At 31.7% G+C, this 20,751-nt stretch overlaps 5 protein-coding genes across 9 annotated transcripts; 3 read left to right on the forward strand and 2 right to left on the reverse strand.

Annotated features, from left to right (window-relative positions):
- Positions 1 to 1,240: 1,240 nt before the first annotated feature.
- On the forward strand, positions 1,241 to 3,583 carry LOC145755266 (DNA repair protein RAD51 homolog 4-like). Its single transcript, XM_082571489.1, has 7 exons — positions 1,241 to 1,342; positions 1,654 to 1,715; positions 1,787 to 1,987; positions 2,045 to 2,157; positions 2,391 to 2,611; positions 3,004 to 3,123; positions 3,358 to 3,583. The coding sequence occupies exons 1-7, from the start codon at positions 1,261 to 1,263 to the stop codon at positions 3,573 to 3,575; spliced, it is 1,017 nt and encodes a 338-aa protein (XP_082427615.1). The 5' UTR covers positions 1,241 to 1,260; the 3' UTR covers positions 3,576 to 3,583.
- Positions 3,584 to 4,234: 651 nt separating this feature from the next.
- LOC145754986 (etoposide-induced protein 2.4 homolog) lies at positions 4,235 to 6,766 on the reverse strand. The gene is made up of 3 exons (XM_082571170.1): positions 6,499 to 6,766; positions 5,571 to 5,707; positions 4,235 to 5,238 (listed from the first exon to the last, which is right to left on the reverse strand). Exons 1-3 carry the CDS (start codon positions 6,692 to 6,694, stop codon positions 4,555 to 4,557), a joined length of 1,017 nt encoding a protein of 338 aa, XP_082427296.1. The 5' UTR covers positions 6,695 to 6,766; the 3' UTR covers positions 4,235 to 4,554.
- A 1,200-nt stretch (positions 6,767 to 7,966) lies between these two features.
- LOC145755403 (uncharacterized) lies at positions 7,967 to 10,233 on the forward strand. The gene is made up of 5 exons (XM_082571629.1): positions 7,967 to 8,337; positions 8,498 to 8,601; positions 9,103 to 9,246; positions 9,484 to 9,643; positions 9,744 to 10,233. The coding sequence occupies exons 2-5, from the start codon at positions 8,520 to 8,522 to the stop codon at positions 9,970 to 9,972; spliced, it is 615 nt and encodes a 204-aa protein (XP_082427755.1). The 5' UTR covers positions 7,967 to 8,337; positions 8,498 to 8,519; the 3' UTR covers positions 9,973 to 10,233.
- A 261-nt stretch (positions 10,234 to 10,494) lies between these two features.
- LOC145755268 (protein downstream neighbor of son homolog) lies at positions 10,495 to 14,423 on the forward strand. Its single transcript, XM_082571492.1, has 12 exons — positions 10,495 to 10,662; positions 10,827 to 10,963; positions 11,060 to 11,177; positions 11,256 to 11,429; positions 11,491 to 11,675; positions 12,147 to 12,267; positions 12,665 to 12,776; positions 12,845 to 12,964; positions 13,107 to 13,141; positions 13,301 to 13,429; positions 13,615 to 13,758; positions 13,851 to 14,423. Exons 1-12 carry the CDS (start codon positions 10,555 to 10,557, stop codon positions 14,421 to 14,423), a joined length of 1,956 nt encoding a protein of 651 aa, XP_082427618.1. The 5' UTR covers positions 10,495 to 10,554.
- On the reverse strand, positions 12,741 to 20,703 carry LOC145756026 (transmembrane protein 184B-like). 5 transcript variants are annotated; one of them, XR_014284235.1, is made up of 14 exons: positions 20,563 to 20,703; positions 19,651 to 19,726; positions 19,111 to 19,206; positions 18,513 to 18,678; positions 18,081 to 18,174; positions 17,739 to 17,814; positions 16,981 to 17,072; positions 16,607 to 16,776; positions 16,094 to 16,291; positions 15,560 to 15,638; positions 15,087 to 15,455; positions 14,614 to 14,770; positions 13,271 to 13,744; positions 12,741 to 12,755 (listed from the first exon to the last, which is right to left on the reverse strand). XR_014284235.1 is itself a non-coding variant. In XM_082572256.1 (11 exons), exons 2-11 carry the CDS (start codon positions 19,678 to 19,680, stop codon positions 15,395 to 15,397), a joined length of 1,062 nt encoding a protein of 353 aa, XP_082428382.1. In that variant the 5' UTR covers positions 19,681 to 19,726; positions 20,563 to 20,703; the 3' UTR covers positions 14,824 to 15,394. The 5 variants fall into 5 exon arrangements, 4 of the variants coding, with proteins under 4 accessions (XP_082428382.1, XP_082428385.1, XP_082428384.1 ...); XM_082572256.1 differs by lacking the exons at positions 12,741 to 12,755; positions 13,271 to 13,744; positions 14,614 to 14,770 and having other exon boundaries at positions 14,824 to 15,455; XM_082572259.1 differs by lacking the exons at positions 12,741 to 12,755; positions 13,271 to 13,744; positions 14,614 to 14,770 and having other exon boundaries at positions 14,824 to 15,455; positions 16,088 to 16,291.
- Positions 20,704 to 20,751: the final 48 nt, after the last annotated feature.

The following is a 20,751-nucleotide window of genomic DNA, read 5'->3' on the forward strand; positions in this document are numbered from 1 at the left end:
CAAAAATTTTTTTTAAAGATGAAGTTATTTTTGTTGCTAGTACTTGTGACCTTCATTCAACTTTCCCATTTTGTGAAGAGTGGATGTAAGTATTTGAATATTTATGAAAAATAGCGGTTAAAAACATAAAAATATATTAAAGCTAAATCAGTAAATGGTACATGATGCTTTTCTGCTCTGGCAAAGGGTATATACTGTGTGTTGAACACAAGGCCTTTAATTGGTAACCTTATGCCATGTACAAAACAGCTATTCTTTATAAACCAACACATATAGCAAAAAATTATCTTTTAAGGTGCTTGGGGATCGTGGTTGGAGATGGTTAAATCATGAGGTCAAAAGATCAGTTACAGAGCAAAAATGTAAGTCTAAGTTTTTTTAGGGTTTTTAGTAATTTATAACATAAGAAAGCTTTTGTAATATAATACATATCAATTGTATAATATAGCTTTTGTGCATGTAAGTCCCCACATATTTAATATAATTACTAAACAATAATTTTTTTAAAGCTTCTTTTTCGATATGGGTAAAACAGGAAAGCAGCCAAAATAGTGTGGCAAAAAGATCAATTTCAGAGAAAATTTGGGATAGAATAAGAAGCAAAATGGTTTATTCTTGAGCGTAGAAGAAAGTCAAGATATATAATAACTGCTAGTGCATATATTAAATAACACTGTTTTTACTTTCACTGTACAAATAACGAATTAAAAAGCATAAGCGCAAATTTTCCGATTTTAAAAATAAAAAGCTTAAAATTAAAACAACTGTGGTATATGCTAAAGTCTGTGCTAGTTTATTAGATAACGATAATGTAAACGTGAAGGTAAACTTGGTCGGCAGAAAAAACGTTCAATAAAATCCAAAATGGTGGATTTCAAAGCGTAGAAGCCAACCAAGATATTAAACTAATCTTGATCATGAAGCAATAAAGTGTGGTGTACACTCATTAAATTGAATAACGAATAAAATATATTTATACTATCAAAAGTCTGAGTATAAAATGTTATTTTATAGCAAGTTACATCTTTAAATTGTTCACCTAAAATAAAGCCTTCTGTGTTTAAATCGCCATTTAAATTATTTTAACAATAACATTACCACTTGATGGTAAAATAATTGTTGCTTAACAACATGACGCTTTAAAGTTTGGCGCGAAAAAATGTGACGTCATTAAAAAAAAGGAAAACGCTTCGCTTTTTAGTACATTTATCCATTTTTGTGTTTTATAGTGTATTTTTAACTCTGTGCTGCTGGCTAAATATGTCTATGTTAGTTGCTGAGATGTGTCCAGGATTAACTAACGACGTTCTTGAAAAACTAAACAACAAAGGAATCACAAAAGGTAATTTTACATTTAGAATATTTTTAAAACTTTGTTGACAATGGGTTTGGGTTAAAAAGAAGATTTTCTAAGGGGGTGGTTGTATTACAGGGGTGATTTCGGGGGTAGACTACACAATTTGTTGTAACCATTTTGTTGACATCTGGAAATTTTTGTTTTTGGTATTGAATTTTTTTTTTGTTTACAAACGCGTTGGGTTAAAAAAGGGTAATTTTTCAAGGGGTTGTTGTACTAAAGGGGTATTTATGGGGGGGTATACTAGATTTTTTGTTGTAACCATTTTGTTAACATGTCAAAATTTTTGTTTTTAGTTCTGGATTTTGTTTCTTATAACCCTGAAAAGATAACAGCAATGTGTGGCCTCCCTTACAAGGTAAAAATCATTTTTATAATAAAAGCATTCAAGTTTTAATATTCCTTGTAAAACAACCAACTAAATTACAGAAAATGTTGTCAATTCGTCGATATTTGCTTGCCCAATATTCCTCCTATCCCATCAACGGGGTTGATCTTTATGATGAAACAATGAGGACTTTAGCGATTCTTTCAACAGGGAGCAGGGATCTTGACACATTACTTGGTGCTGGCATCTACACAGGGGAGGTAACTGAAGTGTGTGGCATGTCAGGGTCAGGAAAAACACAGGTAATGGATAAATCATTGTTGTCATGACTCCAAAAATAATGCCAAACTGTTTTAAAGTTTTGCTATAGTTTGGTTGCAAATATCACTTCAGAATTGGAACAAAATGTAATTTATATCGACACAACCGGAGATTTCTCACCATTGAGGATGCAACATATTATTAAATCAAAGTAAAAAACTTTTAATTCTTACTTGTATTTATTTATCCTCGATGCAGAAAGGTCGACTTCACACAGTAAGCACAGAGTGACATTTGTTACCATGACCCAGAGATAAATTGACTTTGGTAACATGAAGTATTATTAATTATAATTGCCCGATAATTAATTTACTGATTAGTTTTTGGCTCTGTAGAAGTTCATATACTACTTGTAAAGACTAGCTCTATGAAAATGGTTTGAACTATTTCATTTAGGTCTACAAACCCTGACACAGAACTTATTCTAAGTCGAACAAAAGTTTACAAATGCGTTGATATTGAATCTTTGAGAAACATTATAAGTGAGATTCGAAGAGATTTACAATCCAACAATAATTCTTTCTACACCTCATTAAAAGCTGTTATAATTGACTCCATTACCTCAGTGTTATCACCAACTATGTTCAACTCTTCTTTCATTGAAGGTAGGTTAATGAACACAAGTTTAATGCGAAATTTAAGTGTAAGTTGACATGCTAAAATACTGTGGATTCAAATAGAAAAAGGGCTACCTAAAAAATCTCACCAATTGTATAGAACCACTGCAAAAATCACAGAAAACCAAAAAATAACTGCAATAATTGCAAAGAACCACAAATAACTGCAATAACTTGCAAAGAACCACAAATAGCTGCAAAAATCATAAAGAACCACAAATTACCACAATATACACTACTAAAGCCTTTTTAAATTAGCTTAATTTAGTCCTCTGCTTACCCTTAACGTCTTTGCTACTTAAATGGCTTGGACAATAATGAAATGTTTTATAAACAGGGGTCATATTGGTTAAAACTAATTGAGTGACAATTGTTTTTAGGGCTTGCAGTCCTCCAACAAACTGGTCGAACTTTAACTTCACTGGCAAAAGATTTTGCAATTGCAGTAGCGACCACAAATGATATGACAACTTCACAAGAATGTGATATTATTTCACCAGGTTTGTTTGATTTATTCCATTTAAAAACCAAGACCAAAAAGCAACTAAAGACTAGGGTTTAAACATAAATCACCCTTTTCATATATGGACGAATTAGTCTTTAAACAAAAATAAATCCATACTTTATTTGGAAGCATTGGGAATTAAACCCGGAATAGCAAAGTTATGTTTACATATATTTGAATTAAGACAAAAGATATTTTAATCTTAACTAATGCCTAACACTCTATGTAGATGGACAATATAAAAAACCAGCCCTCGGTCGTTGCTGGGCATTTGTACCAAGTGTCCGAGTTTTATTGATGCCCCTGACAGAACCTTCCTATTTGTGGTGCCCGGCAAACAATCATGTTGAAATTAGCGCAACTTTAATTAAATCGACACGAAGTGAAAGCCAAAATATTAAACTTTTAATTAATGAAAAAGGAATTTGCAATCATTTGTCATGCTAATAAACAAATCTGTTATTTAAACCTTTGTTTCTTTTGGTCAGGGCGTGTTTAATTCATTAAGTATAGCAGTTACTAACAATTAAACATTAACCAAACAAACTTTACCTATGCAAAAACTTCAAATAATATCCTTTATTTAGTCCCAAGTAGAGACAGTTCGATAACTGCCCTAACATTAAAAACAACATTAATGAATAACAATCGACCATAAAACCAACCCAATAGTTTTATAACTAAACAAACCAAGTGTTAAAAAAAACACCAAAATAACCAATCCACAAAATTAGTCTACCACTTTTAAAACACCACTTGTTTTCTTACTACTAATTCACAAATAGTTGTATAACCAATGTACCAAATTAGACTTAAAGTTTTGAAACACAAATGAATTTCTTAATACAAATTCACCGGCAGCGTGGTGTAGTGATAAGAACTCTTGCTACACTACCATGAGGTCGTGGGTTCAATCCCCACTGATCTCAAGCTGTAGCGCCCTTGAGCAAGGCGCTATAAACTGTATGAACTCCTGCTGAGCCAGCACTTAATCAGCAGCATAATTACCGGGCAATTATATATATATACAAAAAAAAAAAAAAAAAAATTCAAAACCTAATAATGACTTACCTTTATGTGGGCTTTAAGGTCCAATACTTCAACAAACACAAGAATTAGAAAACACTAAACAATTTAAAAAATCAATTACCTAGAACGAGAAAAAAATTAATTTTGGTATTGAAATTAATAAAAGTTGAGTAGAAATTTTAACTAGTACAAATACTAAAAAATCAAACATTTATTCAGAACAAGTGAATAGCAAGTACAAAACTGTTACTGAAAGAATACAATATTTTAAATTTAGTTATAACTACAATACAATAAGGCTTGTTAAGTTAAAATATAAAAAAATACAATTTTCATAAAAAATCTTGCTAAAACATATTGCATACATTTATCTTTGTTCAACACTAAAGAAATAAAATCACAAATTTGTTTTCAAGTTTTTTCGTTTAAAACCGATCCAAGAACTGAACAGTGCATTACAGATAGATGCCGAAGGTTCAAATATTCGTAACCTCATAATAGTTGATTGTTTAGGGACAGAAGCTCTTGTTCCACTCACAATAAACAATGGGAATAAAATAGAGAATATACATGCACTTACAATAGTTGGGTAATAACTCGAAACTAAGTTCGTGAAACAAAATAAGGGAAGACCAAACCCACAAAAGTACGGCCAATTCTGATCCACTAAATTCAGCCTAACTTTCAAATCCATTCCCATATTAAACCACTTATATTCGAAGGCATATAAAGCATAAAGCAGGCAGATATGGACACAATATAACATATATCCAATGCCTTCGATTGGCATCAATTTAACAAAGAAAGCTTGGATTAAAAAGATGGTTTCGACTAAAATTCCATACACAAAGTCAGCAGCTGCAGCTCCGACGGACGGGAACGCACGCGGACGTCCGTAGAGTAACTTATACACACTGTCAGCTACGTCAACAAACCAAATACCATTTATAGCTTTACTGATGATGTAAAGTGGTAGAACCCATAATGCAGCAAACATGAAATGCAATCCACTTTCAACATAATTCCATATTCCATCGTGGTTCGTCTCATCTTTTGTAAACCTTGTGACTGACATCAAAAACTGAAAAATTTTGGTTTAAAATAAATCATAAATAATACATTTTAATTTTGATTTAATCATTTCCGCTTTCATGCTGTAATAGAGCTTTTAAGTAATGGGCTATAACTAATTTAAACTCCTGCCAAGCAAAAAAACTGATTAGTACAATAAATATTATGCAAATATAATCAATTTCAACCCAAACTGCCAAAGTGAACTTAAGACTGGGTCGGAGTAACTGGTGTTACTCTATGTTTAAGTTGTGAAGTTGACCTCCCACATCAAGGATAAAGAAATATATACTTGCAATGGTGTAAATATTTTAACAACTAAAAATACAAACTCTTAAATACCTTGGTTTGATATTGCAGAATAGGGATAAGATAAATAGTGAAAGTCCAAACACTGATCCATACAAATAAAGAGAGAGCTGCACTCATTAAAATTCTGCCCAACATCCGAGGCTCTTTGTGTTGAAGCTTCCCACCATCTTAATATAAACAAAGTTTAAATACTTCCAGAATATATTCTATATACAAAAGAGCTTGGTTGACCATATATATGTAAAATTGATTAGCCTACAAATAAATAAAAATGCTGTTTGTGGTGTAAGGTTAAAATATCACTTGCAAATGTTAGTTAAAAGTTTGGACTATATAATGACAATTAAAATGCCGACCGTAGCTTAATCCTTATATAAAATATTGCCAGTCTCTCTGAATAGGTATAATGGGCTATGTGGTAGTAGACTAAGTCTGTTCATATAGTAAAGGAAGCAATAGGTATAGTTTAAGTTAAATGCATAGTTGGCAACTTTGCTCACATTGCTTTTTAGAAGTAATTAGGTGTTAATAGCTATAACATTATTGGATTAAAAAAGTTTAGAACTATTGTGTGTAAAATTAGCAAAAACTATTGTCTGTAAAATTAGCAAAAACTATTGTCTGTATAACTACCTAAAACATTTGTCTGTGAAATTAGTTTACCTTTTTTTTGTATATATCTTTATCCTCGATGTGGGAAAGTCGAACTCGCGACTTAAACATAGAGTAACATCAGTTACTCCGACCCAGTCTCGAGTTGCCTGTGGCAGTTTAGGATATTATAGATTATACTTGCCCAGTAATTATACTGCTGATGAAGTAATAGCTCAGCAGGAGTTCATACCGTTTATAGCGTCTTACTCAAGGGCGATACAGAATGAGATCAGTGGGGATTGAACCCATGACCCCATGTGTGGTGTAGCAATTGTCCTTACCACTACACCACACTGCCGCTCACCTTGGTTAATTTGCCTTCTCCGTGATTCATGTCTAATTGAGTTTCTAGCGTTGATTTGTTGTTGAAGTTTTCGCCTTTTTTCCTCCTGTTTTGTTTGTATTTGTTTGTCAAGGGAATAAATCAATAAAATTCCATGCAAAGAATCTTTTATCCCAGATAGAAATTGAATCAGACAAGTTTTAAGTAAACCAGACATAATTTAATAAAACATTTTAAATCATACACTAAAAATATTTAAACGTGTAATTTAGACACCTATACTTCTTTACTAATAAATCAATTCATCTTAAAAGAAATATAAAGTTAATTTAAATCATATTTCTGATTTAAATTCCTACTACAAACTAAACAAAATACATAAAAAATGCTGTAAAAAAAACTCATCTTAAATTACGTAAAATTAGTTTGGAAAATTTAAAATGATTTTTTGTAAAGGTTTACTATTTAAACTGACTAAAACTAACAAAAAAAACAAAATAAGGTAAACTACTAGTTCTTTGTTATTATTTCCATGACGTCACACTAACCTATATACGTCACAAACGAGATGTAAACATTCGCAATATTGCTTTGTGTTATGAATGTTTACAAATTTAGAGTCGTGACGTATTTGTGACCTACAACATAACAGCTGATCAAAATAGAAACAAAATCTCAATTTTTTCTTATATATTTATTTATCCTCGATTTAGGAAGGTCGACTTCATGGATTAAACACAGAGTAACAGTCGTTGCCCCCACCAAGTCTAAATAAATAAAACAAAAAAATTCAAAGTAAATAAAAATATCTATAAATTTATAACAACAAATATCTTATTTTTTTTTAATAAAAAGGTAATATACAAATTCTTTTTTTTTTTTTTTTTAAATGCAGAAACATAACGGCCCTTGTTTCGATCCCCACTGCTTTTATGCTGTAGCTTCCTTAAGGAGAGCTTCACAAGAAGTAGGAATTCTTGTTATACTAACACAAATCGATAGATTCGGACAATTTTAGTTAATAATATTCCAAACTAACAAAGACAACTTCAGACTGGGTCGGGGTAACAAAAATTACTCCATGCTTAAGCTGTGAAGTTGACCTTTCCACATAGAGTGTAAATAAATACAAAATAATATAGCTATAAATAAAACAGAGGGGATTTTTGGGCAGGTAACCTTAGAATGAATGCAAATTCGCTAATTTATATGCAAATTTTTTTAATTAAAAGCGTAATAAAGAAGAATATATTTTACGCCTTTTTACAGTTTATATAATTTCAACGATTTAGCACAAAATTCTGTCAAATTTTAGCGTTAAAGTTATTTTAATTCACAGGTAAACAGGATTATAGCTGATGGATTATGACGTAACACAGGCAATGCGTGATAGATAGACCGTGACAACAATAGACAATTCTAGTTACAACCAGCGATTTATTCTCGCAAGGCATAGGTATAGAGCAGCGTTTAAAACTTGTGGCTTCTTTAGTTCTGTAGATCTTTATACAAAATAAATAACATTCAATTTAAACACCAAAAAAAGAGAAAATTAATATTAGGTTTTAGTAATACAATATGGCCTTAAAAACCTATTTTAAATATTATTTAAAACTTAAAAATACCAAAAATTTTTAAAATCGTGTAGTCATTATTTTAACGCAGTTCTAGCCAAATTATTTATTACGTCACAACGATACGACGTAATTAATTATGCGTCATAATCTAGTGCTTCCTGGTATGGTAATGTTGCGCCGCGTACAACGATATCAACATGTTTTATATTTAGAACAAAAAAGATTTGTTCACTAGAATTAAAAATTGAAAAAATAAATGTTTTTTTGTTCGGCAATTTGAAAGGTAAGTTGTAAACTTTATAGACAGTTAACTCGATTATAAAAGCACGCGTAACAATAGCTACATTGGGATTAACAATATACCTTTTTATGACGTCAGAAAAGAGGGGTTTTATAGTTGCATCACATGCTTGAATAGTAAATCATCTATTTTATTTTTTTAGGTGATATTAGGGACTTATAACTATGGCGTTACTGCCAGCAAAATATTCGTTTTATTTGGTTTTATTAATTGGTTTGATTGCAATTGTTGGATTATCTAAAGCTGGTAAGTTAAAAACGTTATTTTGTTTTATTTTAACTAAATAAAGTTATTTTTACAGTGTCAAATTTAAAGTTAAAACTTAAAACCCAGTTTTAAGTTGTATAAGTTTAAGGTAATATTAATCTGTAAATTTTAAATATAAAACACTCTTAATGTTAGTATCCGTCTATCGCCCAAAGCTATTCTTAACGATATATTGACACTTTATAACTTGCTGTGACTTATTAACTATAAACAAACCGTGTTAAAAATAAAATAAACACAAATTTAAAGTAAAAATGTGAAATACAACACCAAGGACTTAAACAGTATATTAACACTGCTTCCATAAAGCACATATGGTGTAAATTAAATCGTTTTATGCAAAAAAAACGAATATTTGGAATACGAAACCCCCGTGGGGTTAAACTTAATCCTTAGTTTGTAACGCAAAGACATGCGTCAATGCGTTAAATTATTACGTAACAATCTAAAAGTCAAAAATAAAAAGTTTTTGTTTGACAGAGCATGGAGACAACAGCACTGAAGTTCACTCAAACGAAACCGTGGCGGAAGGTGGTAGTCATGGCAACGAGACGGAAGGAGGTAGTCATGGCAACGAGACCTACGTAGAAGGAGGCGAAGGTCATGGCAACGAAACGGAAGGAGGCAAGTCATAATGTTCAGTATTGGCCTTTGTATTTTGTTTATTTGCTGGTTACCAAATTAGTTACCTTTTATTTATAATTTTCTATTAAAAAGGGGGTAAAGGTAACAGGGTGAAAAGGTTAACAAAACGGGGTAAAGTTAATTGGAAAAGGTTAATTAAAAAGGAAGCTAAGGTCAATTATAATAGTCGTTGTTTAATGCAGTTCAATGCTTAATTGGTGGCGTTAAATATTTAAGGTGGTGAAGGTGGAGGTCACGAGGGCGAGGAGGGTGGAGGGGAGCACGGGGAGGAAGAAGAGCACGGATTAAATCACCAGATCGTGATTCTAATTTCCGCCATCTCGATGGTCATTTTCATTCTCTTGTTCTTCTACGTTTTCTACAAACTTTACACGAGGTAATACGGTGTTTTGTGACGTCATAGTACCGTGACGTCACTGAATTTAATGACGTGATCTTTTGTGACGTAATAGTGGTAACAACTATGTTTTTTGCAGATATATCGAATACAAACATGAACAAGAAGCACAATGGCACGACGACAAAGATCCCCTAGAAGGCGCTATTTTAGCCACCGCGATTACTGGTGCTGCTGCGCCCGCCATTTTGGGTTTCCACGAACTGCAAGAAAATGAAGGAAACGACGATAAAAGGGCCTCGACTTCGGGAAGTGAAAATGCCGCCTTTAAAAAAGAAAATGGCTCTTATAAGAAGGAAAAAGTGTAAATTTTCCTAACTCGGCCTATTTCTATGCAATGGTCATCCAGTATTTTAAAACATATCTAGTATAATAACCTGGTACAATAATATACTTGGACATATGTACTAGATACTATCTTTATATTAAATTTATTAATTCTAATAATTTTGTTGCTAAATTGTACATCTTTGCCTTATATGTTCCTTGCGTTATTAACTTGTATTGTTTTGTATATTTTTGTGCCAATTTAACCCAAACATGCACTTAATAAAGCGGAAAAAACGTTATGTATAAACCAATTTTAGAACAGCATTATTTGTAAGTTTTAACATATAAATAATAGTTAAAGAATGAGGATAAATGTTTAAATACTGTTTGCTATCTTTCGGATACGTTTGCTAACTTCTGACGATCCGTTTCCCGCGCGAAAATGTAAACAGAAATTTGTAAACAACTTGAAATCAATAATAAACTAAAACAACTGATTTTTAAAAGCGCATCTTTACAGTTCTTGGAATATTTATCAAGATATATAAACTATGGATAAGTTAGATAATTTAGAAGAGCCGAATTCGAGCGAAAATCAATGGAAAAGACCAAATGATGTCATGAAAAAAATTCGAATTCGTAAAAGACGAACTTTTCCAGCAACATCGAACTCAGTTTCTCAACCTTTACTGACGTCAAAAAACAACAAAAATGGTCAAGTTAAAGACGTAAGACTTTTAAGATTTATATCTTTGATTTTTTCTACATCGCCTATGGAAAACTGGACCAAAATATATTTTTAGTAAACATTTTTATGCGTTCTTTACATATGATCCTTTCTTTTGATAAAGGGCAGTAGATATACTTTAAAAATTACAACTTTTATTTGTAGAGGCTCAAACTCAATCCATTCTCAAAGAAAAGATCTTTTTCTGAAACAAACGAGAGTCTTGGAAAAAAAAGGATTTTATCAGAAAGTGGATTTAATATTTCAAGTGATAATAGTTGGACAGAACCAGACACCACAAGGTACTATTGTGTGTTAAAGAATATCCAACCAAGAGTTTAAAACACATCTCTAGGCTACATTGATGTAAATATAAAACAAATATTTTAATTTTTAAGCAACCTGTTAGGTTTTGGATTTGTGACTAAGTATGAAAATGAGAACAAAGAAGTTTTATCCAACGATGATCTAGGATTTGTATATTTAAATGAAGATTCAATACAAGGAATATTCACAGTTAGTCCAAGACCAATAAACTAGGCTTAAAAAACCTTTGCCAAATAAACTAAATTTTATGAAATTTTGATTTTTTAGGAAACTGTTTCTAAAGAACCAGAACAAAAGTTTGAAGCCACGCTACCTCCTGATTGGTCAATTAAAACGAAGGTCAGAATATTGTCCCCCTCCACTTTTGCATGGTGTGCAAGAATGAGGGGGGGTGAAGAAGCAAGGTCGCTTGCAAGGTCGGCCAGATGTGACTTTACCAAGGTAAACAATAAAGATTAATTAGCTAATTTTTTTTTTTTAGCTTTTGACATTTTTTTTATAGAAAGCCTCCCCAACTCAGAGTGAACTCAGAGTAGAACTCGGGTCGAGTTTGGTTTACTTCCAACACCCCTCGATCCCCTGGATGTCACTTTATCCTCGATTCGGAGCCAATATTAAGATCCTCCCTCGATGTTCTGGGGAGCCAATCAAGAATGAGGACGCGAAATCATGTTTGTACGACAGTTGGTAAGCTTGAAAGTTTTTTTTTAATTTTTTAGTTTAAACTTTTTTATGATGTGTATTGTAACATGTTCAAGCCATTAGTAAACATTAGGTGAAGGGATAATAGTGTGGCATTAATGGGAATTAAACCCAAAGCCTTTTGGCCCTTGAAGAGTGTGCTGTGTAACATGAGCAGGTAAGCTATTAGTAAACACTTGGCTTAAGGTAGAATAGTGTGGCATTGGTGCAACTAAAACTCATATTTGTCTTCCCTAACAGGGTAGGCTATGTAACATGTTTCAGCCATTAGTAAGGACTGGGCTCAAAACTGAAAAGTGTGACATTAGTACGGAATGAACCAATTTTGTCAGGCTTGAGGGCAAATAGTGTGGCAGTCAAGGGGACTTAAACTTGAAACCTTTTGGGACATCACACAATCTCATGTGCAAGATTCTGCAATTTCAATTTTTGTAATTACTAAATACTTTGAAACAGGGTTGCAGGTTTTAGATCAGCATTTCAACTTTTATGCCAAGATCTCTGCCCTTATTTTTATGTTTGTTCTCAACAGTATACTGCTTTGTTTATCTCATCAACAGTTTCAAATAATAATCAGGTACGAACCATATATGTATATGTAAGGGACATCAAGGCCCCTTTTTGTAACATATATACATTTTTACCTTTTTAATGTTTTTTTGAAATATTTTTTTTCTTCCCAAAAAACTGGCAGTGTGGTGTGGTGGGCAGAACTACACTATATGATGTGCTGGGTAACTACACTATATGATGTGCTGGGCTCATGCTGCAGCGCTCTTGAGTAAGGTGCTATAAACGGTATGAAGTTCTGCTGAGCCAACACTTAATCAGCAGTTAATTATCAGGAAATAATAATCTATAATATCCCAAACTGCCACAGGCAACTTGAGACTGGTCAGGGTAACAGTTGTTACTCTGTTTAGGTCGCACTTTCTACCTTTCCACATTTAATTTTTGTACCTATAATACTTTAGATCTCTTGTATTTTGACTCCAACTTCGATGGGCTTCAGGAATTCACTTAAAACGGAAGGAATCAACTTCACTATGCCACTACAATCCTCTCCTGTGAAACAACAATCTATGGGTTAGTGATGTCATAATCTTTAAACACTATGATGTCATAAGACTATAATTAATTATGTTTATACACAGATAATCAAGATCAGCCTAATAATGATAAATTTGTTCAAAATTTAAAGAATAAAAACGAACTGAATTGTCCATTTCCTGCATCAAGGGTTGGATGTTTGGAAGATAATGAAATAAGTAAAGGTAACATTTAATTTTTGACTAAGAAATTCAGAAAACATATATTTAAAAAAATCGCAAACTTTATATATTTTATTTTTTTTAATTATGACTCCACTTAATTCTATGTACACCTTCACTAACTAATAAATAATTAAATTAACAGAGCAACAACTTGACAAAGAAGACAGTGATACAGAAGTAATATTAAACAAATCTTAAAATTTATATATTTTTTAAGTTGGTCATAAATCTTAGTTAAAAATTGTTTTAAAAAATATTTTGTCCTATATTAAATACCCTTAAATTATTTTTATCCTAAATTTTTACCTTTTTTCATTTTCTTTTTTTGCTTCTTAGGAGGAGTTAAGTTGGAGGAAGATAAGTGATGGTCTTCAGTTTCGACAGAGTCGAGACATCCACATAGCAACCAGGAATGACGGGTTGCCAAGGACAGTTGTGTTGGTTCAAGGTCAATCTGATGCACAAGTAGAAATTTTTGTTATATATAAATCAATAATTTCAAAATATTATTCTTTTGTGATTTCTACTCCTTTAACGATGTAGCGCCCTCAAGTAAGGCACTATAAACGGTACGAACTCCAGCACTTAATCAGCAGCTTAATCACAAACAAAATTGGATTTTTAGCTTAATCATCTTTTTTCCCTCCTAGATGTTGTTCAACTACCTCCTTAACTGTCGCAGCAGCATCTCAACATCAGGTCCCCAAAGTGGAATCCCCCCTACTATAATTTCCCCCATTATGTTCCTTGGTGCTTCCATGAAAAGATTGGAGTACAGGGCTGGAATTGCAAAAGTAAAAATGATAAAATTTTAGGAAAAACAATTTTTTTTTTTTTGTTATTAAATTTTAGTTTTTGAATTTTGGGCTAAAATTTTTTTTTTCAGATAACGAATGAGGACTCGACCTCTAAATTGACCCCTACTGGCTCCCCCCTTCAACAACGCTACTCCCTTGACATCACTGGACCCCTATTACCCCACCACGTTCATGAGGTTACCCAACTTTTATCTAAAACCCAGGAAAAAGGGGAATTTACCCTCGCTTTAGGGTCTTACATGTACTCTGCACCATTTAATGCGCCAAAACCAGCTGGCGGTAAGAATTTAAATGGTGGCAAAGTAGAGGATGGTTTAAATTTAAATGGTAATAATATTAACCAATCAGGAATTAATATTGCAACCAATCAAAACCAAGAAGAAAGCCAATCAAAAATTTCAAATAAATTAAACCCAGAACTTAAACCAGATATTAGCCAACCAGGGAATCAGTTATTAACCAATGAAAATGCACCATCAAGTAATAACCAATCAACAAATAATAACATTTCAGCCAATGAGAGCAAAGCACTGAAGTGTGGTGTATCTGTTAGTTTTTTGGATCGTTTTAAATCGAACAAAATTGGATCAACTTTGAGACAAGTGCAAGCTATAAACTCATCTTTTAACTGGTCAACTTAATATTATGACTTCAAGTGCTTAAATATAGGGAATTTGTTTGTTTTTGAGATATATTAAAGCCTGTTATTTTATAGTGTATAACTTATTGTTTAAATATATTTATTTGGTTTAACTATTGTGCTAAAAATGAAATGAAATCTGGTGTTACATGCAAAAATAAAAGTGCTACATCTATCGAAACAAAACTGACCTTAAAAATATTGAAATTTTATCTTTTAAATTCTAGTTTGTTTTGAATGTTTGGCATTAATTTAAATGCTGTTTCTAGATTGTGTTATCATTGATATGAAAGGAAGATCTTCACAGTTTTTATCAAGGTAATTAGGTTTAAAATTTAACTAAAAAATCTGCAAAAAAATAGCAAGTTTGTAAACAAAAAAAAGTAAAATAAATGTAATATTAAAATTTGTAATTTTCTAATTGTGTATCATAAAAAAACTAGAACGCTTTTAACAAATTTGAAATAAAGATTACTTTGTAAGTTAAACTTTAGAAAGTTTAAAAAGAAAATGCACAAGCCTCAGAAATACAGCAAGTTATAACATTAAACTAAATATAAAAACACTTGCAAAAGTGTACAGAAACTTAGTAATATAAAAAACATAATTTTAAATATAAAAAAGTTAAAAATACTTATTTAATATAAAAGCACTAAATAATTACCTATAGTAGTTACATAGTAACATGCTTATCACCTTTATATAATAAAGCTTAACATAGAACAACATTTGTAAATTTCAGTGTATGTCCAATTTAAGGGCCTACAAATGTATATAAAACTGCCGTTAGGGTGACTTATCACAAGCAAATACTATTTGTGAGGTACAACCATATTTCTACATTTAAAATCATGACCATATGGCAGAATACTGACTTGTTTAAAACACTGATGTTATCTAAAACAATATTAGCACTTTTGAAACTTGCACCGTTCTAATGAAAACACAAAATAGAAAAATAATTATCAATAATTATCCACATAATTCGTCATCAGAATTAAGTAAGCATTCAGTATCAGCTTGAGAAGAATATCTGTAACATTAACATTGGCTTACAAAGTGTTTATGATGTCATACAAAAACAACAATCACAGTTAAATATTTGGTGACCACAAAAACACTGCATGCGAAACCTACTTAAGATGAGAGTAATTCTGTTCAACGTCTCCTACATTTAGGTTGTCCTCTAACCTTGAAGATATTGGCTGTGATGAACCTGAATTTGTGAAAGTAACATTATGATGTCATTGATAGTCTTGTAGGCTTACATTTTAGCTAAAATTTTTGTCAGAAAAATTTATTATTATATCTTCTGAAGAAATATATATTCAAAGGTTTATATATATAGGGTTATAAAGGTTTAAACCGGCAACAAAGTGTAGTGGTCAGAACACTTGTCTTTATTAAATTTTGGATTTATTTCCCACCGCTCGCTCGCTGTAGCACCCTTAAGTAGGGGGCTATAAAGTATTCAAACTCCTGCTGAACCAATACTTTATCAGCTGTTTAATTATTAGGGAAATTATAATCACTAATATCCCAAACTGGCAAAGTCAACCCAAAACTGGTTCAGGGTAACTAATGTTACTGTATGTAAAGGTTGTGAAGTCGACCTTTCCACATCTAGAATAAAGAAATATAAAAAAAATAAAGTGCACATGCGACCCTTACCTCTGTCTCCCTGTTTTTCCTGATATATCTGATATGGGAAAGCATAACGAAAAGCAATCGCTGCAATGAACATCTCAACACAGATGACGAAGTTCTGTATCCCCGCAGCAACCGTGCTAATGTTAAGGTGCTTCGAACTTCCTCCGATACTCACCAAAGATTTTGATCCATTTGCCTCAAAGATGCTTAGAATGATATCTGTAGATATTGTAAATTAAACAGTTTAATAAAATTAAATATAATTTGAAAACTATTTTTTGCAAAAAAAGGTGAATCTATATATAATGTAGCTTTATATATATAAATGAATGTCAAATTTAAAGACCTTTAAAATTAAACAAAACTGTCATTTGTGGTGTATAGGTAAATTGCCAGGCAATGATTAGTTGAGAGTTGCAACCATATTACAACAATTAAAATATCGACTGTAAAGCAGACTACTAAAAATACACTCTGTAGAACGGACTAGAAGTAACAAAAAATATAAGAACCATAAATTTAAAGTTATCCTACCTTGCAAATGTGTAAGAAAAATGACTGAACACACCACAATATATTTACTAAGAGGGTTGTATGGTTTCAACATATCAGTTGTGGCCTCATACAACATTATAAGGGCTGTTATTGACAAACTGATCGAGACGTTGTAGATGATTATGATGTAAGAATAACCGCTATCCACACTAAAACAATTTATTTAAAATTTATTTATTCTTGATGTAAGATGGTCAACTTTACAGTCTAAACATAGAGTAACATCAGTTACCCCGACCCAGTCTCGAGTTGCCTGTGGCAGTTTGGGATATTATTGATTTTAATTGCCCGATAATTTTAAGCTGCTAATTAAGGTTCGGCTTAGAAGAAGTATAGTGCTAATAATTATTTACCTAAAGTCCCCATCTTTATATAGACCATAAGCTTGAAGAATTAAAGTTATAACTGCAAGAGGTGGATTGATCACACAGAATTGTAGCGTGGCCTAAGAAAACAAATTGAAATGTTTAAAACTTCTTACAGATATTTTACAACTTTAAGGATATACACATCTTTACTATTAAAACTTTTTCAGAAAAATCAAAATCTATACAAAATTCATGAACAATATATGTAAGTTTAATTTCTAAGCCTTTAACATTTACCACCGGCAGAGTGGTGTAGTGACCGGCAGCGTGGTGTAGGGGTTAGAACACTTGCTACACCACACATGAGGTTGTGGGTTCAATCCCCACTAACCTCATGCTGTATCACCCTTGAGTAGGGCACAATAAACAATATAAACTCCTGCTGAGCCAGCACTTAATCAGCAGCATAATTCCCGTGCAAATATAATCAATAATATCCCAAACTGCCACAGGCAACTCGAGACTGGGTCGGAGTAACTGATGCTACTCTATGTTTAGGTCGCGCATTCGACTTTCCCACATCGAGGATAAAGATATATACAAAAAAAACACCTTACTCAGAAGTGCTACAACACAAGAGCAGTGGAAATCAAGCCAAACCCTATATGTAGTAAAGCACAGTGTTTTAAACACAACACCTAACTGCCGGTTATTACTCAATTTAGTAAACAACAAAATAAGTAAAAAGCAGTCTATAGGACAAGGGTAAATTGGGCAAACTTGATTATTTGAAGATGTTTTACCTCTTTATAAAATCTTAATGTTCTACTTGAATAAACCTTTTTCGACAAACAGCAAGTGCCGCTCCACCAACTTGCACTAAAACAATTAAATTTACATCATTTGTATGTGTCATAATACATTGTAAAGATCTTTCTTGGTTTAATTCTTACTACTACTAAGTTGAAACCAGTAGCATAATAAAGTGGTTACAACACTTGGCTTTACTCAATAAGGTCCTTATTATGATTCCCACTGCTTTAAAGCTGTAGTGGCCTCAAGTAAGGCACTATAATTGATAGAACTCCTGCTGCTGTGTTAAAAATCAATTAGCATATTAATTATTACGCAATAAAAGTACTTACTTAAATGGTTTTCCATTAATCTCAGCCATTATTGCATTCTTTCCACCTAGGTAGCCCTCATAGCATAACATAAAGAAGTTGTACACCACAAATGCTGCAATAAATTTGCAGGTTGAAAAATGTTAATTCAATAAAATACAATTAAGTGAAACCATGTTTAAATTTTAATTATCCTCGATGTGGGAAGGCCAACTTACAGCCATAACAACCCATTCTCAAGTTGTTGACAGTTAAGGATATTATTGATTATAATTGCCTGATAATTAAGCTGCCATTTAGTTCTGGCCAAATGTAGTTTGTACCATTTACAACACCTTACTTAAGGTCCCTTCAGCATGGAAGCAGTTAAGGTCGAATCAAAACCTTAGGCAGTACAACCAAAGTTCTAATCACTACACTATGCCACCAGTTAGATATATACATTATATTTACCTTCAAAACAATTTCTTATTTGGTCAAAATAAATGTACAAATCATTATGGTTGAAGAGCAGTAAACTTAACCAGGAATCAAAACTATAAATTGGAACGATAAACAATATTCGAACAATCCATTTTTGTTCTGCTGGGACTGTGTAAAATCTGAGATGTTTGTAGATCTAAAATATTTAAAATTTTTAGGTTAAGAATATATGGTGATTTAAAAGAGTTGGTATATTGCTTCTGTAATTAATTTAAGAAGTCTATGTTGTAGTTGTTAAAACACTTGACTTTACTACATGAGGTCCCGGGTTCGTTCCCCACTGCTTTAATTTTTTAAACCAGCAGTGTGGTGTAGTAGTCAGAATACTTGCTACACTACATAAGGTTGGTGGTTCGATCTCCACTGCTTTTATGCTGTAGCAGCGCCCTTGAGTAAGACGCTATAATTGGTGTAAACTCCTGATAAGCCAGCACTCAATTAGCAGCTAAATTATTGGGCAATTATTTTTATTATTATTAATAATATCCCAAAATCACAAAGCCTAAAGTTGTTACTATATGTTTAGAACTCCCCACATCGAGGATAAAGATATATAAACAAAACTTACCTGATGACAAGTAATGAGAATGGCTGCCCAAGCTAGTACCCCAGAAATTGCTTTACAGGTTGCTGTCTGCATAAAAGCGAGGGATTCTGATGCTGGCTAAATTAAATTATAAAAATATTATAATACGTCACTTACATTGGTTGTAGTTTTATTACCAATATGCTATGTTTTACGAATATAACTACAACCTCGCCCTTTTCACAACTAATATGTGAACAATATATTTGATTCATGAAACAGTTACCATTGTTAAGCAACAGTTAACTATTATTCGACTTGACAAGGTAAGGTTATAGTTACAGCCAAGTCTATTGACAGTTAATTCAATTTACAATAACCAGTTTAATTTTACAATATTCATTTATAACACTTATTACACACATTGTACATAGGCACATACACACTATTTAGGGAGATCCCCACATGTAATTATATTTTTAAAAGTGCCCTACCATGTTAATTAGTAATTGTTAATTAACACAGTTATAAATAAATAAACAGTAAGTAAATGTTAAAAAAAAGCTTGAATAGTTAACTTACATCAGTTCCATTTGTGCCATTGGACGCCATACTTGTATTTTAAGTATATTTCCAAACAACTATGAGCATATCTAATCTAAAACAATAAAATAAGTTATTAACTTCACAGCCTAATCATAATGGTATTAGGTAAAATTATTCTGAACCAGTTTTAAAATCCCAAACCATTAAAAACTAAACCAAGAAATTGCAAACTTTTATACCTAAAAGATTATTACATTCAACAGTCATTATTTTTACTTAAAAAAATAGGGTTTTATTGTCAGATATTATAAAATAAGTTAGTTATTTATCATTTTATTTAATATAGTCAATTGCCCGCCCTACAGTCAGCATTTTAATTTTTATAATATTATCACAATTTGCAACTAATATATTCTTTCAATATTATTCTTGCACACCACAAAAACCGGTATTTTTAATTTTAAATGTCTATAAATATAAACATATTATACACTTACTGTCTCTAGCTAAACTATTAAAGTTAGTTATAAGCATAGACAATTTCCTTCTCAAAAGAAAGTTATTTGAGCAGGGCAAACATAGTTCAACCCATGACTTGTGATGTCATAAATGAATGAGAATCACATGTGCTTTGAATGGTGGTTGTAAAGAAATGTGATATCAGACAATTCTCCTATCTCTATTTTTTTGGGTTCATTTTAAATTAAACAAAATTGGTTTAATTTTGGGACAAGTTCAAGCCCTTAACTTATCTTTTAACTGGTCCACTTAATATTTTTTGTATTATGTGTTTAGCTATTAAAAATTGAACTTATTATAATTAAGTGTTCTACATATAAAAACTTATTATAATTAAGTGTTCTACATATTGTTTAAATATTGGAAATAAGAAAATAAAAATTGGTGTTACATGCAAAAATAAATGTAGTAATCTAAAAAAAAACTGACCTTTAAAGTATTGAAATTGTGTCTTTCAAATTCTAGTTTGTTCTGAAAGTTTGGCCTTATTCTTAACACTTTTATATATTAAGTTATCATTGGTCCTCACAGCCTTTATATAAGGATAATTAAGCTTACAATTTAACTTAAAAAATCTGCAAGAAAAATCACATTTTTAGGAACTAAAAAATGAAAAAC

The sequence above is a fragment of the Corella eumyota genome, chromosome 6 (genome assembly GCF_963082875.1).
Source record: "Corella eumyota chromosome 6, kaCorEumy4.1, whole genome shotgun sequence".
NCBI classification, from domain to species: Eukaryota; Metazoa; Chordata; class Ascidiacea; order Phlebobranchia; family Corellidae; genus Corella; species Corella eumyota.